Source organism: Numenius arquata, chromosome 4, assembly GCF_964106895.1.
Source record: "Numenius arquata chromosome 4, bNumArq3.hap1.1, whole genome shotgun sequence".
Classification (NCBI taxonomy): Eukaryota; Metazoa; Chordata; class Aves; order Charadriiformes; family Scolopacidae; genus Numenius; species Numenius arquata.
Window position 1 is genome coordinate 10,402,770 of NC_133579.1, and position 22,135 is coordinate 10,424,904.

General features: G+C 43.1%; 1 protein-coding gene across 6 annotated transcripts in view; it reads right to left on the bottom strand.

The window, feature by feature from the left end:
- Window positions 1–1,647: 1,647 nt before the first annotated feature.
- The window catches only part of LYN (LYN proto-oncogene, Src family tyrosine kinase), a 34,740-nt gene continuing 14,252 nt past the window's right edge, over window positions 1,648–22,135 (bottom strand). For all 6 annotated transcript variants that reach the window (XM_074146595.1, XM_074146596.1, XM_074146593.1 and 3 more), the window contains 3 exons: window positions 10,374–10,527; window positions 8,190–8,321; window positions 1,648–3,288 (listed from right to left, as the gene is read on the bottom strand). In XM_074146595.1, the coding sequence (XP_074002696.1) occupies window positions 3,086–3,288; window positions 8,190–8,321; window positions 10,374–10,527 (489 nt within the window). In that variant the 3' untranslated portion in view covers window positions 1,648–3,085. The remainder of the gene's footprint in view (window positions 3,289–8,189; window positions 8,322–10,373; window positions 10,528–22,135) is intronic.

Genomic DNA, 22,135 nt, shown 5'->3' on the forward strand with positions numbered 1-22,135 from the left:
TTCCTAGAAATCAGATGGTTTGTAAGATTAATCTCAAGAGGTTAAAATAGCTTGGTTCTTCAGTTAATATTCTGGCTTTGATCTGGAAAGTGCTATCTTGCAGCCAAACTGAGAGAATTGCTAAACATAAGGTGTCAGACAAGAGGCAACCAAATGAGTTCTTCTCTGGCTCCTTGATATTTTTCAGCTAACTTGGCTTTGTAAAGGAACTTGTTTTGATATCATTTGAACTTCCACTAAGAATATGCATTAAAATTTGAAAAATCTATTTATAATAAAATTTTCCGTTGCTAAATTAACCTGTGGCTGTTCATTTCATAAAGGTGAGAAAACCAGTGAAATCAAGATGAGGAAAGGTCATAAACTTAGAGGCCAAATGATCACAGCGATTGACATACGATGATCTTGAGTTGCATCTAGTTAACTCAAGGAAGGAAGACTTGGAGCATGATAAAATTTGAAATAGCTTTCTTAGAATGGTTCTAAAACTGTGAAAATACCATGTCTGGAAGTGCTGGAGGATGGCTTTGGAACAAGGCAGAATCCATAAGTAAGTAAATTGGATTGATCAGTCCCTGTAATGCTGTTTCTTGTAGTGGAAAAGTTCAGAGGAAGAACCTCGTGCTCCCTGTGAAGACACTAGGTGGTGCAGCATTCCTGTGTGACACTGAGAGCAGCCCTTCTCTGGTGTGAATGTTCTTCCCAGGTCTGAGTTTTGGGTTGGTCTGTGCAAATGCAGTGATAAATAATCACCCTGATGTGTCTTTAACCAGGCTGGAGATACAGCACTTGAGCCAGTGCTGCTCTCATGTTTTGAATGGTTTCTGTCAAACATAATTTGTGATAGCAATAGTTCTAAAGCTCTACTCCAACGCACACTATTCCAGATATTAAAAAAAAACCAAAACATTTTGGTGTAGTGATACAATAAACTGAGTGTTGATTCCTTGAATAAGAAAGCTGTTACCTACAAATTGCTCTAAGAACAACAATATTCAAATAGAAGTTAAAAGAATAAAAATCATCTCAACAGGCTAATGCTGGAAACTTTCTCTAATACCATTTCAGATGATCTAGTGCTACACCTTGACAGTCTGTCACTTGTCTGAGAATGTTAACTAGTAAGTTTCTGTAACACTAACTGTAACCTCTTATTTCCTGAGCAACTGCTCTTTCCATGCTCCCTCCTTCCCAGAGCTCTTTAGTTGGTTACAGGAAACAGTTTTGAAAGACAAGGTTACATTATCTTAAGCTATTTTTTTTTCTTAAAATAAAATTAAGCCTGTGGTGAAGTACAGACCAATTCTTAACTGTAATGTTTTCCAAAGAGTGGCAATGGACTGTTGCTATTATATTAAATGCTTCTGAGAAGCTGTTTCAAGGACAGCTGAGGAATAACTTCCTTTCTTCCTGCCCTCCAGACCAAAAAGAAACCCTAACAAGGATGCAGAAAGGGCTACTTTGGTCCTTTTCAGCTTCTCAAAGCTGAATGGATGTAGGGAAAGCAGAATCCATTAATATTTACCATTGCAAAATAGTCTTGTTACTGGTGATGAACAGATGTTTCCCTGTTCCACATGAAGCTATTACTCTGGATAGAACATCAGCCATTTGTTTTGTCTCAAATTACTACCATACAACTTGCTTCAGATTAAGTGTTTATTAAAATTAAAAATCACCATACAATAGAAACTATTTACATATTTAACTGAGAGTCTGCTTAAACTGCACAGTTTGACTGAAGGAAGCCAATCGAAAAGAAAAGCAATTAATATTTATGCTGCTGAACTTCAACTGCAGGCACACTGAAGCTTTATCAAAAGGGGTTTAAGCTTCTGCAAAGTACCATTTGCCTAAATAATTGGGCTGAGGGGTGGCAAAGATGGACTGGGTTTCAGGTGTAAGAACCAGTGTCACTTGGGGGGGGGGGGGGGTGGAAATAGTAATCTATGCTGTAGTTACATTGCAAATGCACTAGATCAGCTGTTTTGGTAAGTAATTTGCTAGAACATTTCAATATGTAGATGTTAGCAAACTGCATTCACTTTTACGAATTAATTTCTCTGCTGAGCAACAGACCTTTAGTGTCACCGCAATGTAACTTGATGTCCTACTGCATATTTCCATAAATTGTTTTGGACAGTGCTAGAGCTAGTTTTAGCTTTGAAACAGATTTGAGGTTAGTTGATTAAAGCAGCAAAAATATAAAGAATATTCTTGAATAATCACAGAGGATTAAAAATTAAGATTAAAATATTTTCACTGGTAACAGCCGTGGAGACTGCAATGAAAGTATTAACTTCCTTCAAAATCCCATGTTTTGCCATGGACCTCGGGTGATGCCTTTGGCCTTGTGGGAAACTGAAGGTGGGATGGAGCTGGGTGTGCTGCCACCTCTGCCGTGTGTGTGCTCATATCGCACTTCTGCATCTGTGATGGCTGTGCAATGCTTTGAAAATGATTTTAAATTCGAGTAATACAGCAGTAAAACAGAATCATCTTCAGCGTGAAGAACTGCGTACATAACCCTTCCTTAAAGGAAACCACCATGCCCTTTCGAAAGTCTTAGAAGAGGTGACAGTACTCCAGCTACTAATGTGAAATAACAAGGATATAAAAATAATTTTCACAATATGCTGTATTTGAAAAAAAAGATGATCTAAGAACACCACCACGTCTTAAATCTTTAAGCTCTCCTTTGTGGCTTTTTCTTTTGGAAACAGCTCTTCATGCATCTTCTTGCCCCTTTTATAAAGGTCTCCTTGTAACATAGGCCATGACTTGGGTCCTAAGCAGGCTGTGCCAGACTGTGCCAGTGCGTGATCTCTTTCCTTCCTTCTCCCTCCCCACCCCAAAAAGCCTCTTTGGTTTGGGATGTTTCTGCAGATGCAAAACAGAGCATTTAAGGAGAACTTCAATCTTTAGAGGAACTGTTTTAACCAAATGAAAACATTATCATTTCTTTGCAGAATTACTCTTTCCTTCAGCATTTCAGCTTCCGCACTCGGTTAAGACATCCAAACTTGTGAAGTAATTGGTTTGAGCAGTCTGTCCAAATAATAGTCTGTAATAATTGTTCTTTGTTCTATGGCTGTTGTTGATACTGCCCTTCTGTTGCTGTGTAGAAGTCATCAAGCACACTCTGTAGATAATCGAACGTTGGCCTCTCTTCTGCTTTGTCTTTCCAGCATGTTTTCATGATATCGTAAAGCTCAGCTGGACAAGTTTCCATGCGTGGCATTCGGTACCCGCGCTGAAGAGCAACCATCACGTCTGAATTGCTCATACCTTCAATAGAAAAAGAAAGTTTTGATCAAATGAACTCAATTCCTGAAGAAACAATTGTTTCTTTCTTATTTACTTCACTCTAAAGATCTTCACTCAATAATACAAGGCTACTACGACTTACTAAAGGTAGCTACTAATATGCCTCCATAAACAAGGCTGAGATATGCAGCAGCACCGAGGCGCTTGCTTTGAAAATCCTGGGGGAAGATTTCAGTTTCCCGAGTTGAGCATCGTGACCTCTTTGGTGCCAAGTCTGACAAGGCTGGGCGAGATCATAACTCTTGTCTCCAGAACCAGCTCCGTTCTGTTCCTCTGACCGGTCCTGCCACCCTTTGTTCTGCTTCCAGCCAAGGTGAGATTCACAGCAAAAGCCCACCCTGGCATCAGCCTTTGTCTCCAGCTGCAGAGCTTCTAAACTGCTCACTGCAGGCCTCATCCGTAGTGAGACAGAGATGCTCACCCATAGGAGAGCAGCTGAGCTGTTTGCCCATGCTCCCACTCACCCTGCCGGACGTCATAACACACTTCCAGATTTTCTTCAACATCAGCTTCTTGTGTAAGTGCTGCTGCTTGCAAGATGCTGGACACGGTCACTCGTCATATCATTACTTGTAACAGGCAATTTCCCCTCCCTTCTTCCTCATCCTATTGTGCAAACCTATCTTGCCAGCTGTGCTGAGCTTTGCTTTGTTCCCCTGTTAATGGTTTTCTTTCAGAGGATAAGATCTCTGACTCCCAGCAGTGCATCCTGAGCCTCAGGTGCCAACTAATGTCACGTGAGAGAGGCCTGCCTCTCCATCCTCTCCTGCTCCATATAGATTCATAGATTGGTCCAGGCCGGAAGGGACCTCCAAAGGTCATCTAGTCCGACCTCCCCGCAGTCAGCAGGGACACCCCCAACTAGACCAGGTTGCCCAGGGCCTCGTCGAGCTTCACCTTGAATATCTCAAGGGAAGGGGCCTCAACCACCTCCCTGGGCAACCTGTTCCAGTGTTCCACCAGCCATCCTATGCTGCTCTTTTTTTACACACACCCCCTTTTTTAAATCCTTGAGAGACTGGTTCACAGATGGATTTTTGACACCTGGTCTCAGAAGGTCAGCTACGGCAGGGCCAACACAAAGGCTCACCACTTCCTACACAAAAACCTGCCTTTCAGCTTGTCCCTGCCTCTGCAAATCTTATGCCATGCGGTGGAGTAACTGTGCCAGGATTGCCTTCTCCAGGCCATGGACACTTAGCTTTCTGTACTCCAGTCCATGCCGTGGCTTCTGATGACTGGGCATGCAGGAAGAATCTGTGCTTCAGTCTAGATACTTGCTACCACCAGTGAAGCCTTTCCCTCTATCAAGTATTCCAGACCCCACAGCCGGTGGTCGCTCCTCAGGCTAAATGGTCCACATGGTGCAGGTCTGCCTAAGATTACAGTTTCTCATGGTTTTTCTCGGGCAACTCAGCCTCCGGTCAGGTGCATGCGTGACATTCACTGCTCCTGCTTACACCAGTTCCCCAGAGGTATGGGGAGAGCAGCTACAGTCTGACGAGCAAGGTCAGCAGCGGAGATGCAGGTGTGGTGCTCCCCCCCGCGTACCTGGTGACTGTACAGCTCCCTTGCTGCAGATGGTGCAGACCTTTGTAGGTGCTACCTAATTGACTACTAAGGCTAGGACTTAAGCCGCTTAGCAGGTGTGGACACATTTGAATTACAACCAAATGACAACTTTAGCCCGTATAACTACTTTGATTATTCAAGATGACTAAAGTTCATATAGTAGACTTCAGTTCAAGCCTTTTGGCTTTAACCTGTTCTAGAAATACAGTCAGCCATGAAATCTGGGTCTGGCTCAGAGTGCTTACTTTGACTACATCTTTTGTATTTTCAATTCTGCTTTGGAAGGAGGAGTGAAGTTTTCCTGAGCTAATACTGCACACGTGTAGAAAAACAGTATTTTGAAGGTAGCAGCTGAATGGCAGGTTGTCACAGAATAAGGAATTATTGCTATATAAAGACAAAATAAACAGGAAGAAAGCCAGTAAAGCATTTTATAGAGAACAGCAATCTGACTCCTTGAGCTTAAGGAAATGGACTGCATATAATGTATGCGGTAAAATAGTTATTCATATTATGCAAAGTCTTAGTTGACAGTGTGCTGCTACATGAGAACTGCTGCCACTGGGCTTTTGGGCAGAACAGGGCTGATTCTGTGGGTTTCAGTACTTTATAGGATTGTGCTTAGATCTAGTGTCCGCGGACTGATTGTTACATTCAGAATGCCAAGGACAAAGCTTGTGTTTCCACTAACCTGCAGGAAAACTCTCTGTTAAATAACCATTTAACTTCACAAGACAAAAATTATAATAATTTTCTCAGTATTTCATAGTAAATATGTCATGAACATACTTGCATATATTTGGAGTTTTATTTAAAACAAAAAAGTTTACTTGTCTATCCCACAGTCCAAGCAGTATTCTCAAAATAGCTACTTGTTTAACTTTTTTTTAATTTTTTTTTTTTTTTTTTTTTTTGTGGGTAGACAAGTACCTGTCTCATCAAAACTACATCCTAAGCGGTTGAAGAAATATATCCCAGGTGCATATTTGTTACACCCTCTTAAATGCTAGCAAAGGACATTAGCTCTAAAGGTTTGGTACATATCTGTTAATTTACACTGTGGTACCTGTTAAGCTTCACAGATAACAACATATATTTCTTTACGTTAGAGCCTGGGAAATGATGTGAACACAGTGGTATGGAGGAAGAATCTCACGGTACAGAAAATGGCAAGTCTTGTGAAGAGGACTGGACACAGTTGGAATGCAAGTATTTGACATACTATATAATCATCTGGAAATTAGTTTTAACAACCAATTCAACTTATTTGCCCAGAGATTCAGATACTTGTGTCATATTTCTGAGGTAGTTCCTGAAACTACAGTCCCACTAATTGCTTTGAATTTCTCAGGAAGAGGAACAGCTGTTGGAATTTAAGAACAAAGATCACAAAAGCCCCAAGTTCCTTGGCTGGAAATGCTCCCTACCAAGTTGCCTGCCTAGATTTTCTTTACGGAAATTAACTACTTGCCAGTTTCAACTCAAACTGTTTCATACACAGCTTTATGATGAATACTGTCTAGTTGCTGGTTAATAATTGAAAATAATATTTTGAAGCATTCCCCTTAGAACTGAAAAATCAATTTACTGTTTCTCTCCGGTGGCTGCTGGTTACAACCCATCACAAAGTTACTCTTGCCACGCTGGGGTAATTTGCCCAAACTTGTCACATCTCGTCATGTTAAATAAGTTGGTCGCTTATTTATTTTGCTGTCCTTCTGATTCTTCAGTATCAACTTTCAGTCTATTAGTCTGTTTCAATTTATACCTCTATTTAAGGTAGACATATATCCCTCTTCCAGTTGAATGCAAGCAATGCCTGCAAACTATTAAAACCTTCTAGTACACAGTCAAGAGGCTTCCGTTTCTAATTGCTGCTTGACAAATGAATCCATAGTGCATGGCCTATTTACGGTCCTCATAAAAATGCTCCCATACTTTAAAAAAATATTGCCCAGACTTCCACTAGATGAGACATTTTCCCACAGTAGTACAGCCGCGTGGTGTCTGCTGTACAGATTGATTTTGTTCTGAAAATAAAAATAAGATATGTTTTATGGAGGTAAAGAGAGAGCGGACTTAGCTGCAGGACTATGTATTGGGTTGGAGTTTGTATTGTTGTACTGCTGGTTTCCAGGTGAGCTCGTAGGTTTGCTCAGCGAAGGACAATTTTCCAGGCATCCAGAAATAACTTGGTGAGCCCAGCTCAACGCAGGCAACTGTCTGGATACACAGGCATGTGCTAACAGGAAAATAAAGTGTCTCGACTGTGGGAAGAATCATGTGTTACTCGGCTGCCTACGACTCCCATCTGATCCTTCCTGGGGACATGAGTAATGTTCAGAACAGCTTTGGGAGGACCTGCTACTCAGTCATGGATTTTATAGCCCTTACCTAAAAACCAACCTGGAGCATACGTTTAAACACTTGGCTGGCAAGCAGCCCTATCACCTCTTGAAGTTTAAGGGGGGCTACCCTTGAGCTTCAGTGCTCTCCTGGACTGGAGCCTTACCGAGCGATGAGAATGTCTGGTTTGGCTCTACCTCTTGTATGGGAAGTTGATATCTTCTCCCATAACGCGGTGTAAAGTTGGCCGCCCTCACCCCTTCCCCGCTGCCCGAGTCTCGTGGGAGGTCAGGCCTCCCTCTGCCCAGAGGTATTGAGCCCACTGTCATTTCAGGTCCTGGGACTCGGGTCACCCAGGTCTGCCTCTGTGAACACCTCTGGCAGGATTTCAGCTGCTCAGGACGTGGTGGTGAAAATGTTTTCACTGTTTAAACAGCAAGACCTCGTGCACTGGGATGCGCTGGGAAAGCTTTGCATAAAATATCTGCTCTCCCTTTACTGCCTATAAACTGCAGGAACCTAAGGGTTCTTCTCACAAGTCACTCCATCTGAGGTGTGCAGTTACAGGTGAATATGGCTGTACTTTCCCCATTTGCCCACAAGATAAGAGAATTTAGGTTAATTTTCCATAAACCTCAGTAAGCTTAAAAGAATGTGGTCTGCTACGCCGAGTTCATCAGCTATGCCTGAGATGTGACAATTTTGTGTGCAAGAATATCCTTCATACAAGTTGTTTCTACATGCTGGAAACATTAACGTGTACCTTGTTTATCAGGAAGAAAAACTAAACATAAAACCACATAACTCTTTCACAGCTACTTAATGCAGCTGTGGTTGATGTACTCCTCTGTGGTCTCCTACCTGAACCGCACAGAACAATGAAGAGTAAATATCCCCAGTGGTACATATAAATACAGAGTAACAGTATAAATACATGCCCATACCTGGATAGGGAATCTTTCCATACGTAACGATTTCATACAGGAGAATCCCAAATGACCACACGTCAGATTTAATAGTGAAAGATCCATAGTTTATTGCCTCCGGTGCTGTCCATTTAATAGGGAATTTTGCACCTAAAAGAAAAAAAGTACAGTCTCAATTTGTATTGATTCTCAATCTGAGATTGATTGATCGATTGATTCTCAAATCTTGAGATCAATTCTGTATTGATCTCAATCTCAATTGTGGTGTTGGGGGATATGGTATAGGGGAGAACTTTGTAGAGTAGGGTAGATGGTTGGACTCGATGATCCCAAGGGTCTCTTCCAACCTAGACGATTCTATGATTCTATGATTCAATCAGTCAAAGGCAAATTTAAACACTCAATATCAAGTCACTAAAAGGTCTTAAATGACTTGCCTATGATACTCCTAAATTAGCAAAGTTCCAGCAACTCCTGTCCGAGAGTTACCAGCAGAGACGTGCTGTGAGATGCGTGTTGCCACACTACATGTCCTGCGTCAGAGGGGCAGATGAGATGCTGAAAGTTACATAGCACCTTTTGACTCCTAGGCAGGGTGAATTTTTGCTAAAATCACAGTCACCATTTTCCCTTCTGCCCAGTGGTCGGGCAACAATCTTACAATTCCCATCAGCTGGAACTTCGCAAGACTTTAATTAACTTTTCCTATTTTATAGAAAGTCAGTCCAGCTTCAACATACACTTTAACCATTCAGCCATTCAGATACAAAAGAAGTAGCAAGTCATATCTTAAAAAGTCGTATCTGAAAATACTGTCTTTCATGTCTAATTAAGCCATTTCAGAAAATCCCATGTCACAGAATCATAGAATGGTTTGAGTTGGAAGGGACCTTAAAGATCATCGAGTTCCAACCCCCCTGCCATGGGCAGGGACACCTCCACTAGAGCAGGTTGCTCAAAGCCCCATCCAGCCTGGCCTTGAACGCTTAAAGCAAACTTTTATAGAAGCAAACTCCTTCCAGTTAAATAAGAAGAGGTCAAGCAGCCTTTGTCGGGGAATATTACATTAACTTTTCAGACAACGAAGAGAAATACAAGCATGTATTTCTCTCTCTGCCCTTTTTAGCCTGCTCTACCGTTCTGGCACAAGATGCCAGGTAAGCTTGGAAAGTTTTCTGAATGCTAGAAAACACATCAAAGAAACTCAGCCTAAATAATTTATAACTTGAAAGGTTCATTTAATCAATATAAAATGTCCAGAGCTAGCTAAGAAACACAGATATGGGTTCTGCACCTCTGAAAACAGCTTAAGCAGACCCTTCCCTCTGATCTATCGAAGTACGGTTGCCCAGTGACTGCTGAACAGCTCATCTTCCTTTAATCTCAACTGTAGCTGTAGCGCATTGTTCTCTTTCTTCCTCATACCTTAGTTCTTCCCCTCTCCTCCTACATTACTGCAGTTTCCACCCAGACTGTGTGAAAATGTGAGGTAGCCTCTTTTAAAAGGAGAGGGGGAAGGTTACCCTAACGCAGTCTGTGCCTGGAAGCAGAAATAAAATACTTTTCACTACAAGGAATTGACTGGGCGCTTCCCGAAAGGATCTTCAACAACATCAGCAAAACACACATGACACAACCCTGACGAATACCTTTAATAGTGTCATGTCCCCTCTTGCCCGTCCTGACCCTGCCATCCGTGTGCCGAACAGGGACGTGACCCGGCCTGCCGGTGTCCCCAGCAATGCTGCCGAACACGCACATCAGTGCTGCAGCGCCTAAAGCAGCTTCAAAAGAGAACCAGCGCTGCCAAAGTTCTCCTTGTTACCAGCATCTCCGCCTGCTGGGGCTCCCTCCTTGCCCTAAGCGAAAGGAGGTGCACGGGGCACTAAAGGATGTGCTGAGAAAATAAGATCCTATTTTCTTGGCATTTAACTCAGTGGGATGGAAGCTGTGGGCGTGCAGTCAATTTGTTCAATTTTTTTTTAGTTCTTCAAATTTATTTAAAATAAACTTTTCAAAAAGCCTGGGGAGCGCAGGAAGGTTATTTGCTTCCTTATTCATTTTAAAAGTTGTCGGCATTAGGAGGCTGCCTCTAGGAAGTTGTTACAGCATTTTCTGTCCTTGGTGACCATATTATTGTTAGATACAGCCTCGCTGCCTCTCAGAGGCTGAAGTTTTAAAGGCAAAAATAAAAATACATACCTTCCCTTGCTGTATATTCGTTGTCTTCGATGACTCTTGCTAGTCCAAAATCAGCAATTTTGCACATCAGTAAGTCCGAAACCAGAACATTGGCTGCTCTCAAATCTCGATGGATATAATTTTTCCTTTCGATGTACGCCATCCCTTCTGCAATCTGTAAGCAAAGAAACAACTGGTTTAATATTTCAACACCGCACACCGCCAGCAGCAGCTCTGACCTCTCTGTTCTTCCAAGGCATCAGCGAAGCCGCATCCATTTATTCACCGCCAGTATCTTTGGAGCCTTTTTTTTAGACGGAAGCAAGGGAAGGGTGATTGCTGTGGAAAACCTACACGTCGATCCAGTCCTGCAAAGCCATACTTAACAGCAGCAGCTTCAAAAGAATTGTTTGGGTGGATAACAGCTGGCAGGAGTAGAGATACCCATTAGAGACATTTCCTGTAACAAAATCTTCATTAAAACGCTCCTAAGATTTCTACCGAAATATTCTCTTCCCCCAATTATTAATCAGTTTATTTTCCAAATACTAAGAGAATGGAAGGAATCAATAAGTTAAACAAGACATGGATATTCTTTAAAGGGCTGATGAGACAAGTGTGCAGATAAAGTTAAACAAAAACCCAACAAGTCTCTATTTACCCCGATTAGGCCTGGACAATCAGGAAACAATTACTAAGATACAGCAAACAACTTTATCTTTGTTTTCTTCTACAGTAGCGTGTACCTGTTCATACCCGAGGAGCGTTTGGCAACAGCTCTCTCTCAGATACTATCGTAAGTAAATTTAATTTGTATTTCAGCAGCCCAAATTAATTTCCAGACCACACTAAAGATGATTAACGTCCTCAAAATATGCACTGGGGATGATTTTTTTTTTCAGTATTTGCCCAGACTAATGCATTTTTTTTTCTTCCTGAAGAAAAATATTTTACTTTTCAGTAAAAAAGAAACTGAAATAATAGTTTCTAAAACTCAGAGCAATTAAAACGATGTCCAAATGTTTAAGAGGATCTAGAAAAAAAGAAAAATAAACCTTGTGCTTGTGAGCTGTCAGTCTTTATATCCGTTGTAAGACCCCAGGTCATTCCCAGGCAAGGCCACGGTCCGACCTGTGCCACAGGTCTCTCTCCCGGATGCCTGTGGGTGGGTGACAGACAGCTCGCTCTCGGCCACGTGGCCACGTGCTTTGGGGAATGCTCAGGCTCTCAGATTTGCTAATGAAGCCGCAGGAAAGCAGCACGGGTCCTTCTCCAGTCCCCAGCACACCCATACACGGGCTCTCCCCTCTCCACCTCGGGAGAAGACAAGAGCAGACATCCCTGCTCGGTGCCAGAGGTGCCCGTTCCAGCGGTGCAGCAAAGCGGGCATGAGCACTCGACCGAATTTTAAGAAAACATGAACATCACTTCTGCTTACCTCTTTTTAAAAAGTCCCCGAGGGGTACTGCGAAGGCACACGCTGCTGCCACTTACAACACAAAACCACACGGTCTTCGTTCCTCTTTTTTCGGTTTAGGCAACGGAAAAAAATCGAGCCACTTGCCCTCCCACCTCCTCCCACTGCAAACCTCTTCTTACAAACCCATACACTCTGCGGAGCCGAGCGTTACGTTGCCCGTGTACAACACGGGGCTTCTCACACTAAGCCAGAAAGAAACTTGGGTGATGAAGAGAATGAAGAACACCTGCATTTCACATTGTCTAGAAACAAACTAAGAGGTTTTGTAATGAAGGAAGCAGCTACTGGTGAATGACTGCCACAGGGAGTCCTACCAGAGACCTACAGAGGAGGAGTAGTTGATTAGAGCCTGCTCTGCTTCTCTCTCCTCCCCATGCGGTTACTTTGGGGAGGAAGCAGAGATGAAAGGGAAGGTTTTGCTGTAAGATGAACGCTGAGATTGGACTGGCCAGGTTGGCAGATAGGACCAAAATGCAGACAGGTCCACTAACGTCACCAAAAATGCATCAGCCATCACAAAGGAATCCACTTTCCTCCTACTTCCCTGCACAGATCTAACGTTTGGGTGAACTGCTGGCTGGGGAATGAAGAACCACTTCACAAAAGAGACATTTGTGCCGATATTATTTAGTTTCCAAGCCCAACCAAGCAAAGTCATTGGAAAGACCATTTTATTTCCTTGTATTTGTGCCAGACTCGGTGAAGTCATCATCTGATTAGTCACAAACGAAGAATGTGACCTCAAACGATCCATTATGTTTTCAGCAAATATAAACTGCATTTCCGTGTTACTCCAGGAGAATGATTTTGACTTTGAATCAGAGAAATTCAAAGAAGCCACGTACGTGCAAGCATTCGGGCATGCAGAAAATTCCCAAGTAGGAAAAGAATAATGGGCAGGGAATTTTGAATGGGAGAAGGAGGGGAAACACAGCAACTGGACAACTGAGTTCACACGTCTGGTCATGTTAAACCTTTACTTGTGGGAAAAGAAAAAAAAAAGACGATTTTTTTTATCAAGGGAACGGGTGCCAAAACCCATGTAATAGCTCTTTACGATAATTGTTGGGTTTTCATTGCCAAATGATATGTTAAATGTAGGGAAATTCACGGGAACAAAAGAAGATTAAAGCCCTTTTCCCCTTCTTTTAACGTTCATTGGTACCTGTCAAGACTGTTCGGTTACATGTAACTACTACTGGGGAGCAGGAAGAGAAAGATAAGTTGGGCTTCTGGAGGATGTGTTGTGGCCTTTAAGAGAGGATCCTGCCTACACCGCACAAGCGTTACTACCAAGAAGGGAGCAAGTTTCCCCTTTAATGAGCCTTTAATGAGCTACTGACACACTTCTAGAAATACACAATTTAAATCCTTTTAAAAACAACCAACCAAGAAATCTCAAAATACTAGGAAATATGCACCCCGGTTAAGAACGGAAGAAAAGTCTTCTGGAAGAAATAAATCACTCCAGGAGACAGCCTCCGTACTGTAAAGCTTCAGCTAAAAGTCAGGCAATAAACGAATGGCTCAGAGCCACAGTTCTGCTCTGTCCCCCATTCGGGGCATGATTTCAGCCAGCAGCACTCCTTCCTCTCTGTTTCTGCTCTTTTTACCTGTAAACCAGGGTAATTACTTAACTTTCCGGAACACTTGCGGGTCATTTCACAAACAGGTATAAAACTCTTTCAAAATCCTGAAAGAAAATGGTAGCAAACACATGGCGCATAGGAGGATGCTTTGGAAACATTGCATTCCCTACTTTCTGACCCATTCTTTTAGCTTCTGAAGGTGTTCGGGGAAAGAGGCAAAAGCAGCAGAGGATTTGGAAGGAAGAAGGGGAGAACCTACTGTCACAGAAGAGCTACACCACCTGAAAAGCAAAAGCACTTGGTCACAACTCAAAGACTTCCTTGGTGAAATGTCACAGAATCACAGAACGATATGGGGTTGGAAGGGACCTCTGGAGATCATCTAGTCCAACCTCCCCTGCCAAAGCAGGTCCACCCAGAGCAGGTTGCACAGGAAGGTGTCCAGGAGGGTTTGGAATGTCTCCAGAGAAGGAGACTCCACCACCTCTCTGGGCAGCCTGTTCCAGGGCTCTGCCACCCTCAAAGTAAAGAAGTTCCTCCTCATGTTTAGGTGGAACTTTCTATGTTCAAGTTTGTGCCCGTTACCTCTTGTCCTGTCACTGGGCACCACTGAAAAAAGACTGGCCCCATCCTCTTGACAGGCTTTAAGTATATCCCTTTAAGTATTTATTGATGATCAGATCCCCCCCCCAGTCTTCTCTTCTCCAGACCAAAAAGACTCAAGTCCCTCAGCCTTTCCTCGTTAAGAGGGATGCTCCAGGCCCCTAATCATCTTTGTAGCCCTCTGCTGTACCCTCTCCAGCAGTTCCCTGAACTTCTTGAATTGGGGACTCCAGAACTGGACACAGTACTCTAGATGGGGCCTCACCAGCTGACATTAAACACGTAGAGGGATGGGCAGTTTGGTGCTTTTTTTTCAAAAGGTGAAACTCAGTATTTCAATTTTTATTTTTTTTTTTTCTGCAAAACCAGAGAACTTCTGGATTCCTTCATAGCTCCATTTTTTCAACTCAAAGACCTGCTTGATTTCAACTTCCATTCCAAAGGTCTGTGGCCCTCTTTTGCCAGAGTAATTTCAAACAAGGCATTCTTTACACCCAGGTTGCAATGCTGTTTCTTCACGCAGAGAGGGGGTTATGGCAACACGTGTAATGGATTCTGCTTGTGCGTTACTAGGCTGTACGTAAAAATGTGGAACACTAAAAGAGGCCAGATGGGTTTGTTTAGGGTCAGCCTGATAGGATTTTTTTACATCATGCTGAGAATGCATTATATCATGCTGAGAAGGAAAACTAAGTGACAGGGATCAAGAAACAGAGTGGAATAAAAATGAAAGGGAATCAAAGAATGGTCAAACATGAAGATTTGTATTTTTTTCAGGAAAGCAAATTTTAAACAACCTGGAGGGCTGACAGGTACGACCTCATGGGAAAAAAAGTCTCAGGAACAACCTGAGACTTTAAAAAAAAACCCATAATTAGAAGCGCAAGGGCAAACCACACTTGTTGTAAAGACAGTGCTTGATAAGAAAAATTTGGCCAAATCTCACATGGTCAGAAACACACAAAAATTATAAAGTAAAATTACAAAATATAAAAAAATGCCCCAATATGACAAAAATATGAATAGCCCACCCACAAAAAGTGGTACAAATCGTAAGTATAAGCGAGGAAACTAGAGGTGCATTAGTAATAGCACAAGACCAAGGAAAACACTGACATTAAATGAATGATTAAATTAAATCATTGAATCATAGAATTGTCTAGGTTGGAAGGGACCTTTAAGATCATCTAGTCCAACCATCAACCTAACTCTGACAAAAAACCCCCCCAAAAAACCTCCACATTACTAAACCATGTCACTAAGCACTATGTTAACCCTTCTTTTAAATGCCTCCAGGGATGGTGGTGCCTCAACCACTTCCCTGGGCAGCCCATTCCAATGCTTAATAACCCTTTCAGTGTAAAAATTTTTCCTAATATCCAATCTGAATCTCTCCTGGTGCAACTTCAGGCCATTTCCTCTTGTCCTATCGCCTGTGACCAATGAAGAGAGCAACCCCCACCTCTCTACACCCTCCTTTCAGGTAGTTGTAGACAGCGAGAAGGTCTCCCCTCAGCCTCCTTTTCTCCAGGCTGAACAGCCCCAGCTCCCTCAGCCTCTCCTCGTAAGTCTTGTTCTCCAGACCCCTCATCAGCTTCGTTGCCCTTCTCTGGACCCGCTCCAGCACCTCAATGTCTTTTTTGTGGTAAGGGGCCCAAAACTGGACACAGCCCTCGAGGTGGGGTCTCACCAGTGCCGAGTACAGGGGGACGATCACCTCCCAAGTCCTACTCACCACGCTGTTGCTGATACAGACCAGGATGCTATTGGCCTTCTTGGCCACCTCGGCACATGGCTGGCAACGGTGGAGACGACTACAGGCAAATGCTTCAGAGAACTTTTACAAGGCCTGCCTTTGCCTCATTCTCCACTGAAAGGGCCAAGGATGCACACGTGGTTAATGTGAATGACAAAGAGGTAAGAACACAGGATGGAAAAGGGAAAGAACTAGGATAGGACAGTTTTCATGGATACGGGTGACTGAAAACTCTCAGTAAAGCCAAACTCACATTTCCTCACTCGCCTGACAAGCAGGCAGGCAACATGGAGAAAAAAAAGTAAGTGATGAAATATTCAAAGTTGACCCTAGTTTTCATTTGTTACAAATGAAGTCAACTCCAGGAAAAAAACAAAAGGGTGTGACCTACAATTTCCAAAATACTGAGAAACACGAGGCTAAGAACCTCCCCAATCCTCTCTATTTTAAACCAAAATCACGTAGAAATGATTACTTAGACATGGTTAAGGTACACTTTAAAAAGATTTCCCTTTGCGTTGGCAGATGTGGTTTCTTACTCTTTTCAGGATCCGTACTATAAAACTACACATGAAACCACAGGCAGCAGAAGGCAGGGATTTATGAGTAAAGGCAGCTTTGAAATTCCCTCTGTATCGCTGCTGCCTGTGAGACAAGTGGGGCTGAAGCGCTGCGCTCGCTCCCCGGGATGGGGATGCTGCCCCTTGAGGGTCCAGCCATGAACATGACATCCCAGCCACATCCCTCGTCCTTCGCTCGGCGGGTAGGGGACAGTGGCCTCAGAGATGCTCTTGGCCCAGGGCTCGGCGGGATGCAGGTAAAACAGCCCAAAAACCAGGCTGGAAATGAGTCTGAAGCACTTAGGGTGGGAGGGAGCATCCTGCTGGTGAGGTTTAAGCAGAGAAAATAATGGAGCATATCCTGAGCCTTAAATTTGACCAGATAATTCTCCGTCCCTAGGGAAGAGCCTCACTAAAAATAGACCGCAGTTTCAAAAGGTTTGAAGCAAACACACGTTATTGAAATGGACAAGATTGTCTTTGGCCCGGGATTAACCAAACCCAGGTTCCTTTCTGTAATGTCCAGACAATAAAATAAAATACACTTCTCAATCACAGAGTTTTCAAAAAGAGAGTTCATCTTCACATCACTCTCTGTCTATGAAGGGGTGCAGACCCTTTGTATCTGGCAACTGGAAACTGTTGCAAAATAGTCGCATTTTAATCTTCAAGTAATACCAATTTTCAGTTTGCAGCAGTGTTAATCCTAAAGGTGAAGTCAGGAAAGGCTGCAAAAATGTATTCCTCTTGCTCCATCCAGTTGAGCAGCTTTGTAGTCAAAGCAGACTCAGGGGAAAAAAAAAAAAGGATTATTAAAGTAACATATATAATTATGCACTGGAACATTAGAGGGTATCATTAAAAATGAAAGAAACCTGAAAAGGAATATGGCAAGACTGCAGTGGAAATCTCCCAATGCCAAATAAGAGTTAAAATTCATTCTGATTTAGGAGTTTCCCTTTCCCCCTTAAAAAAGAGAGGCGAGAGAGGGATTAAAGCACTGCATCAAAAATCTCTGTTAATTTTATTCTAAGTTTATTATCATTTTAATTTGCAGCCTTAGAAGGCAGAAAGAAGAGGGTAAGAGTTGCCAATGAAGTTGTAGCTCACAGAAGAATTAATGAAAGTATCAGCACTGCACGGGAAAGAAGACAGAGTGTTTTTATGACAAAGCTTTGACCAGTTTGGAAGTTATGATGTGAGTATGTTCAGTAACAACTGGTATCATTTCCCTACCACAGCCACCGTGCACGTGTGTGCTACACAGGGGCTAACGGATTTGCGTAAGAAGCAGGAAGAGTTTACACACACAAAAAATTCACTGAATTTGCATTGTACGTTTTTGGCAGCTCTCATCAAACAGAAGCACGTATGGTTTCAAGAACCATGAAATAAAGAATCGGGAGCTCTTTCGGTAAACTACCTCTAGGGCAAGATGAAAACCAATCAGTAAAATCCAGAATTTGCCAGTCACTTTAGTGCTGAAGGAGCCTATAAATGCCTATGCCTCAATGCTTATAAATACTTAAAGGGTAGGTGTTAAGAGGATGGGGCCAGTCTTTTTTCAGTGGTGCCCAGTGACAGGACAAGAGGAAACGGGCACAAACTTGAACATAGAAAGTTCCACCTAAACATGAGGAGGAACTTCTTTACTTTGAGGGTGGCAGAGCCCTGGAACAGGCTGCCCAGAGAGGTGGTGGAGGCTCCTTCTCTGGAGACATTCCAAACCCTCCTGGACACATTCCTGTGCAACCTGCTCTGGGTGGACCTGCTTTGGCAGGGGAGGTTGGACTAGATGATCTCCAGAGGTCCCTTCCAACCCCACATCATTCTGTGATTCTTTGATTCTGTGAGCCAGGCTGTTGCCTGTAGTCGACAAGGGGAATACGGGCAATGTCCACGAGCACTGTTTTGCCCTGATGCATTACCAATATTTGGCAGTACAGCTCGTGGACAAAGCTATGAAGTTCACTTACCCTCCAACTCGTAACTGGGAACCAACAGCACCTTTGGGTTCCCCGAGCCCGCTGTATGAGGTGACGGGCAGGAAAGGGAACCAGGGGAACAGCTTGCCAACGCCTGCCAGACGTACGGCAGTTGTGAGACCAGCCGGTGAGGTTGCCATGCTGCTGGCCCAGGCGCCAGCAGTGGTCACACAGGCAGGGAAACAGGCTCAGATTTTGCCTCATGGCTGTTTCTGGCATGTCTGACATATGGACAATTCTGCCGACTTCTACGAGAGATGCTGAAGCTCTGCTCTGTACTGAAGCAGGTGGCATGTGCTTGAAGGTACATTTGCAAAACTCAAGCTTCCTCTAAAACACACTCCCTTCAGAGACTTCCAGCATTCATCTCTAGTGGCCAAAATCATCTTTGCCAACTAACACTCATACGCACTGATTAAAACACAAAAGAGAAACTTCAGCTCTTTCAGCGGGTAGATTGCTTTAGAAACTGAGCTGGACCATCTTCCTAGCAAGCCTTTTCTTGCCATGTTTTTCCACGAGCCTAATTTCATGAATTGTGATTGTTAGTACAGCAAAAAAAAATCCATAAAAATCCTGAATCCACAAAAATTCTGAATCCACAGCTGTACGCTGTAGTCACTAGATGTAAGTGTAACTAAGTAGAATAACAGAATCATAGAATGGTTTTGGTTGGGAGGCACCTTTAAAGGTCATCCAGTCATCAACCCAACTGCCACGAGCAGGGACATCTTCAACGAGGTCAGGTTACTCAGAGCCCCATCCAGCTTGGCCTTGAATTTTTCCAGGGATGGGGCATCTACCACCTCTCTGGGAAACCCGGGCCAGTGTTTCACCACCCTCATCGTAAAACATTTCTTCCTTATACCTAGTCTGAATCTTCCCTCTTTTAGTTTAAAACCATTCCCCCTTCTCCTGTCGCAACAGGCCCTATTAAAAAGTCTCTCCCCAGTACTCAGCTATTGCTGTCAAAAATGGCAGTCAGTGAGTGTGGATGCTACGCCACTAAAACAGCAAAAATCAGTACAGCAGAGTAGGAGTATATTTTTTAGCTTGCTTGAAAAACGCTATCTTTTTAAAAGGTGTTTCTTTCACCTGGGTGAGCAGTCCTTACTTCTCTTTTTGCAAAATCGGCACGCTTCACCCCTTGCAAATGCAGATTTCTTTGAAGACAAGGCAAAGGCCTTACAAAGTCAGCGAGTGGAGCGCTAGGAGCAATCTGGCAACGGAAACACCAGCCCACAGCCCTCTTCAACACCACTTGGAAAATGGCTTTCACCTGGGGGCTCATGTTCAACTACCTGCACTACACTCTTCAGCTACCTGATAGTCATCCTCCCCTTCCCCATTCCCAGTCCCTCCTTATCTGACAAGGCCATTGTAAGGTGGCAAAGGCCATTCCTCTGGAAAAGGTGGCAACATACTGAGTGGACCCTCGTCTTGCCCGTTTTCTTCCTGCTGTATCACAAGTCCATTGCTAACATACCCTTCTGCAGTGGGTTGGGTTCTTTCAGCAATTTTTGTTGCAACAGACGTCTGGTGTGTGCCCGTGTGGCTACGAGCCAGCCCCCTGGGTTGCCTGCTTGGGAGCAGGCCAGCCTCGTGCAACATCTCAGATGCACGAGGGGAAAAATAAGCCAATCCTCAGCTACCATCTGCTGCATCTTCAGTCTTTCGGAGAAGCTGGGATGGTCTGGTAAAGTGCCTTGCCAGAATGGTATGATTAGACAGTCGTGAAAAGCTCAGGTGTGTGTCCACCAAGGCAAAAAAATACACCTGATCTTATTTAAGTAGCTCACCATCAGCTTCCTTCCTTGCCTTTTTTCTTTTTTTTTTTAACCTCTTCTGAGAAAACAGCTCTCCAAATTTCATTCCCCTTAGGCTGTACAGAGAGGTTAATGTCACTACCGTAAGAATAAATTGGTGTTCCATTTGCACAAACCAGAGTCATACCAAAAATACCAGACACATTTTATGTTCTCCCTTACATACAGCCTACACTCTGGAAAAGTGTGATCCACGGGTCTGCAGTAAAATTACCAGCACCTCAACAGTAGGCCAACAGAGTTTGAAAATGTTTTTGTCTCTCTTTCGCACTAAAGACCCATCAATTAACATTCAGACTGCCAGAGCCGGAGAAGACCAGTGGAACATCTGTGTTGGTCAGAGGGAAATCTCTGGTCTGAGAATGACACGCAGCCTGCAAGTCTATTCCACACAGTCCTGTTACTACCCAGTGGCATTAAGGGCTCTTTACAAGTGTGCTCAAAAAACCTACAAATTCTTCCCATAAGAAAAATCCTGGTCTCTCTATTCCAAAGTCTTGTTTGGGCTGTGGCTAGAAACCCTCAGAGAGGCCTTCCTGAACATCCCTCGAAGATCACTCTGCAACACAACGCGTGGCTCGCTCTCAGGAATTTCTGTTGATAGCCTACATCTTAGGTGAATAGAGGGACTTCTCATGTCACCCGCGCTGCACAAGGTCCTGACCTCTGAGGCCAAGTGCAGGAACCGTCTCTGAGAGGCTGTTGTCAGATCGGGGTGACAAGTGATGCCCATTTCAAGTGACCCGACTTTCAAAGCTTGGTAACCGACAGTCGCTGACCCCTGTCATCTTGGAAGCGATCTACCCAAGTTGTACACAGTTAGAGTTGCTCTCTAGCTCATTAAGCTTTTTAAGCCTTAAATGTCTGAAAACACAATATTCATTTAAAATGAACTCAACATCCCAAATCTCAATAAAAGGGTCTGCTGTAAAAGCACACGTGCTTTCCTTTCCACATCCCGAGTCCCTTTTCATGTCACTGCTCACAGATGTTCTTCTCTCCCTTGAATTTTACACACTATTTTCAAAGCTACATTTATTCTTTTTTTCTGCCCACTGATACTCATCTCTCCAGACCGTGACCTGGGATCCAGCAGGTTTTCCACATCTACAAAGCTTTTGCCCCACTAAATTCTCAAGGACAAGTTACCAAAAGACTTCAGAAAACTTAGAAAGCCTATAGCTGCACCGGACCAATAATTCTAGCAAAATCAGCTCCTGCATTGAACGTATGTTATATAAAACCCTGTATTTGATATATTGAACATCTATATAACAATATGTGATATCTGATATACCACAGAATAGAATAGTTTCAGTTGGAAAATTCCTCCAACAATCATCTTGTTCAACTGCTTGACCACTTCAGGCCACTTTAACCAAAAGTTAAAGCATGTTGTTAAGGGCATTGTCCAAATGCCTCTTAAACGCTGATAGGATTGTGGCATCGACCGTCTCTCTGGGAAGCCTGTTCCAGTGTTTGACCACCTTCCTAGTAAATAAATGTTTGCTAATATCTAAACTTATATTTATTTATATAGCAATAGTTATATAAAACAGTCATATAATATTCCTATAGTCAATTTTTGGTATAAATCACTAACGTTTCATTACGTCTTTTTAAGGCCTTCTCCTCTTTCCTCATGAATTGTAACAAGTTAGTTCAATAGAGTACAACAGTACAACAGCAATTCTAATGCATATTGAAAACCCTGAAAGGTGGATGAAACAATAATCTATCAAAAATGCCTTCATTAGTAACATGAATTGCAACTTGCAAAAGCACAATTTTTGCTCTATTCTCTATATGCCTCCCTTGACATCTAATGCTGGCAACTGTCTGAAGCGAAACACTGGGCTCCAGGCATCTTTGATTCAGGTTTTCACACACAAATCACTCCGGGGCTTCTCTCTACAGATTCTATTTCTGACATGGGATAAATCAGATACTGGTACCTGAAACATCATTTGATTAGATTTCATTT